The sequence below is a fragment of the Penaeus chinensis genome, chromosome 3 (assembly GCF_019202785.1).
Source record: "Penaeus chinensis breed Huanghai No. 1 chromosome 3, ASM1920278v2, whole genome shotgun sequence".
Classification (NCBI taxonomy): domain Eukaryota; kingdom Metazoa; phylum Arthropoda; class Malacostraca; order Decapoda; family Penaeidae; genus Penaeus; species Penaeus chinensis.
Genome location: NC_061821.1, coordinates 13,519,569 through 13,524,568, shown reverse-complemented (window position 1 = coordinate 13,524,568; position 5,000 = coordinate 13,519,569). Strand labels below are relative to the sequence as shown.

General features: G+C 42.9%; 1 protein-coding gene across 1 annotated transcript in view; it reads left to right on the top strand.

Annotated features, from left to right (window-relative positions):
* LOC125040463 (prominin-1-A-like) overlaps window positions 1-5,000 on the top strand; it is a 47,492-nt gene that overhangs the window by 37,143 nt on the left and 5,349 nt on the right. The window contains exons 4-9 of the mRNA XM_047635019.1: window positions 144-331; window positions 771-866; window positions 3,252-3,325; window positions 4,035-4,163; window positions 4,443-4,578; window positions 4,799-4,969. Coding sequence (XP_047490975.1) covers window positions 144-331; window positions 771-866; window positions 3,252-3,325; window positions 4,035-4,163; window positions 4,443-4,578; window positions 4,799-4,969 — 794 coding nt within the window. The remainder of the gene's footprint in view (window positions 1-143; window positions 332-770; window positions 867-3,251; window positions 3,326-4,034; window positions 4,164-4,442; window positions 4,579-4,798; window positions 4,970-5,000) is intronic.

Sequence of the window (5,000 nt, the reverse complement as noted above, 5' to 3'; positions counted from 1 at the left end):
TGTTTTTTCTATACTATATAAACAGACCCTTACAAATATAGAAATATCACGAAAAAAAAAACAGAAAATAAAACAGAATTCTAATCCCATGACATTGCAAGACCTCAATCTTCTTTCGAACGCCATGACGCCCTCCTTCACAGGCTGGGCGTGGTGGTGGCCGTCGTCAGCAACGAACGCCTGAGCAGCGCCGTGTCGGAAGCGAGAACGAGTGTGCAGAATAACATCCAAGATCTCGACACCTTCTTGAGGAACACCAAGATGCAGCTCCGGTTCCTCGTCAGCAACTCCTTAGAACAAACAGTCGACGCGATCTACAGTGACCTTGACGGTAGGGTATGGGAGGCCAGGTGGTGATTAGCCTTATAGAGGGGAATCAGATGAAGGGATCGAAGCGTTGGGTGAGAGTTATTCCCGTGAGGTAAAAAGTATGGATAGGTGAGTTTGCTGTAGATTTTCCATTTGACGAGATCATGTTGAGATAGTGGAGAGATGCATCTGTGCTACGTTATCTAGATAGGACTGTTATAAGAGTTCATAGTACGGTGCGACATGGATTGCTGTAGTTATTAAAATTGCTTTTATAAATAGTCTCGGGTTAACTAACCTATTCATATATAAACATTCCTCTTGTATCAGACTGCAGTTATTCAAATCTCATCAACCGACAAAACCAATTTCAATGTTTTTTACAGATGTTATAGTGTGAAAGTATATTATAACTCTAACATACTCAAAACTCCTTACAGTGACCTATTTTCTTTTCCCAGACGTAGAGTATCTGCTGGGGAGGCCTCTTCAGAGGGAGTTGGCGGCCGAGGCGCAGATCGAGGTGGCCCTGGACTCCCTCCTGCACATAAGCAGCAGTGGGTACTTTTTGTATGAACAGTCGTCTTGGCTCCCTGAATCTCAATTGCTTTTGTCTCGAAATATGCATAAGGATATGGTTAATATTGCCGATTATGTGCAGTGAAATACGTCATCAGTAGGGAAATATATCTCCAAATAAAAGGCATTATAAAAGCATAATTATGTTAAAGTTTCCTTCCCCCCTCTCTTCCTCTTGTTCGCTGTCTCTGTCTCTATTCATCTCTCATCCATCCTAACTCTCTCTCATCTCTTCTCTCTCAGATGCTCTTATCCCTGATGTTATTATACTCTAACTACTCAATCTCCTTCGTGACCTATTCTCTCCTTTTCCCTCGTCTTCTGCTTTGGTGCTCTCTTCAGTATGATTGCGCTCTCTCTCCCCCCCCCCCCCCCATCGTGCCTCTGACTCCTCCTCTACATACCCATTCTCTTTTCTACTGCTCTCTTCTCTTCTCTCTATTCTCATCTCTTTCTAATATATTTATATATATATTTAATATTCATTTTCTCTTACTCTTCAGTACTGTTCATGTCCACGGCTTCGAGTATTATGTTGTTCTGTCCTGTCATGTCTCTGTCCCTCGTTGTCTTCTGTCTACTTTCTTCTTCATCTGTCTCTCTCTCTCTCTTGTCTGTCTTCTACCTCCTTCTCTCTTCTCTATCGTCTTTGTCCTGTTCTATTTTGTCTCTGCCTCTCTCTTCCTGTCTGTGTCTCTGCCTGCCTTGTCTGCTGTCTGTCTGTTGCCTCTCTCTCTTCTCCTCTCTCTCTCTCTCTCTCCTCTCCTCCTCTCTCTCCCTCTCTCTCTTCTCCCTCCTCTCTCTCTCCCTCTCTCTCTTCTCCTTCTTCTCTCTTTTATATTTTCATTCTTCAATTCTTCTCTTCCTCTTCAGTCTGTCTGCCGGCAGTATGTTGTCATGTTTAGTACATCTAGTCTGTAAGTCTGTCTGTATTTCAACATCTGTTTGCCTATATCTGCTGTCGCGTACTGGTCTACCACTGTATTCTGCTGTAGTCTGTCTATCATTGTTGGCTACTGCTGTTGTCGTCTACCCGCTGTCGTCTGTCTCTATCTGTATGTCTGTCTTGTCTGTCTCTCCCTCCTCCAGCTTTTCCCACTTACTACCCTCTCTCTTCGCCCTTCTTCTCCTTCACCCCTTCAAATCATCCTTGTACGTATAAAACAGCACAGATATTAAATTTTCCCAATATAGCCGCGCAGGAAGCACACTGGGCAGTCTTGTATATGGAGATATTCCACTACGTCGTTCATGAGCCGTAGATATATTCTATATGAAAGAAGAAGAAAAAGAAGGAAAAAAGGAGAAAGGAGAAAGAAGACAAGGAAGAAGAAAGAAAAAAAGAAGGAAAAAAAGCGGAAAATGATTAATGAAATATAGGTGTATGGGAAGAGACAGAAGTAGAAGGAGGAAGAGGAGTGAGCAGAAGAGGAGTAGGAGAAGAAAAATAAGAAGAGGAGGAGAAAGATGACAATGATGATGATGAGGATGAAGAGACGGATGAAGAGAAGGAGGAGAATGATAAAGAAAAAAAGGTAACGACAAGAGAAAAAGAGAGACAAAAAGACTAAGAAAAGGCCAATACACAAGCACGTGTTCTAACGTTCTTAGAGGCCACGCCAAACAAGAACCTTCATATGGCCGCGTCCATGATAGTGCAAGGTTTTATGCTAATTTTAAAGACCACATAGAATAAGGAAAGAAGTGACAAAGGCCAAAGGAGAGCACAGTGGAAGAACGTACTACAAAGGAAATAAAAGATAACAATCGATGTAACGAAGAACAAATGAAATAACGAAGGAAATGACGCTGAACAAATGGAATAGCGTGTAAAAGGAAGCCATTAAAAATAGAAGAAGAAAAAGTTAAAGGAAGAAGACAACTATAAAGACAGATATTAATAGAAAACAGCAAAAGGAAATGCACTTATCATTCATATTTATGTTGTCCAACCCCGGGAGTGTTTGAATGCACACACACACACACACACACACACACACACACACACACACACACACACAGACACACACATACACATACACATACACATACACATACACATACACATACACATACACATACACATACACATACACATACACATACAAACACACACACACACAAACAAACAAACACACACATACACAAACACACACACATACACACACACACATAAACACACACACCTACACACAGACACACACACAAACACACACACACACACACACACGTAAACACGCACATACAAAAACATACACACATCAACACACACATACACACACGCACGGGCGCGCGAACGCACTCACGAATTTGAAAAGAACTCTAAGCCAGATGACATTACTCTTTCGTTCTGTTTTTGGCAGGTTTACGCAGCATCGCCGGTCGCATGCGGTCGCTAGAAGAAGCGAGGTCGCAGGCGGCGGCTCGGGCAGAGGAGGTGAGATTTACGTATACACGATGTACATGCTTGAAACATACATGTATACGACGTACATGTATACTTATGAAACTTTGATGTATACAGCGTCCCCCTGGCGGAGTTTGCGACCATTTTTCTTTCTATCTTTCTTTCTTTTTTCGTCAAGTGAGCTGCTAAGCTGTATGCAGAGCAAAGGACTCTTATGTAAATGGATATTCGCTTATGAATTCAGGGCATTCTGCAAGGGCCATTGTTTCGCGTACTCTTTAACTCCTTTTACACACAGTGTTGCCAGTTCAAATTACACACACACACACACACACACACACACACACACACACACACACACACACACACACACACACACACACACACACACAAAACACACACATAAGCACACATACGCAGACACACACATACAAACACACCATAGCAGTCAGGTGGTCGCGAACCCCTGTGGCCGAGAGTACATGTAAAACAGCTTAGTGTATATTTTGCAAAGTGCTTTTGCCATGGTGCTTTGCCCTCGGAAGCGGTCTGTTACACAATTCTATTATCTCACTAGGAATTTATTACATGTTATCTTAAATCTAAAGTATTTATCATATATTTTGTCTGAAAATCGTTAGTTAGAAGTCATTAAGAAGGAACGAAAGAACAGAAATTCTCCCTTGGAAATATTTCCAGCCTTTTTCACTTTTCTTACTCCTCTCCTTCTCTTCTACAGCTAAGAGGCCGCCTTGTTGAGCTAGCGGGAGATATACAGAGGTTTGTTGCTCGTTGCACGCCCGAAGATGCGGATTTGTGCAACTCCCTAGACTATCGAGGACTTGATCTGGACGCTCGTTTCGATAGTGTGAGTTCTGCGATTTTTCGTTCTTGGTTCCTAGGGAAGCTTTAACGCATTTAAATACGAGAGAACACTCAGGGGGAGCTCTTGGGTGGAAAGGGAAAGCAAGAATTATAATAAATACACTAATAGTACTAATAGTAGTCCTATTACCAGTACTAATGCTTCGAAATCATGTTGATGATGGTGATGATAATGATAACGAAACTAATGATCCTAATACAAAAGCAAAGATAACAATGCTAATGATTACAACGCTAACGCAAAATCCTGTCGCCTCGGCAGTTCTCCTTCTCGGAGCAGCTGCGTCTCCTCTCGGCCGTGGAGAGCCACAACCTGACCGAGACGGCGAGACACGCGAGGTACGAGTTCGAGAACATTCCGAATTATGTAGAGTCGATGACGCGCCGCACGCGGGACGGTAAGTGGACTTTGTCATAAAGTTCAGTTAGTTATTTTATACTTTTTCAATACTCACATTTTGTTTTTCTTTAAATCGTTTTGAGATACTTTATATCCTTCTCTCTATTAGTTCCAGAATCGCTTTGTATATGTAATGTAAATCAGAGAAACCAGCCATGATAAAAGTGCATCAGGTGTGCAAAATGCCACAATTCATTATTTTCCATGTCTTCTCCCAGACGTGAAGCGCGCAGTCCGGACCTTCCGCGCCCACGTGTACTCTCGTGTACGGGGTCTCGACGACGTGGCCTTCGACCTGGAAGTGCGCACGCGAGACATCACCTGGCGGGTCGACGAGGCAGCCGCCATGTTGCAGAAACACGAGACCTACAGGTGGTATACAGGCCTTGGTAAGTCTTTCGGAAATTCAGCGGTCATTCG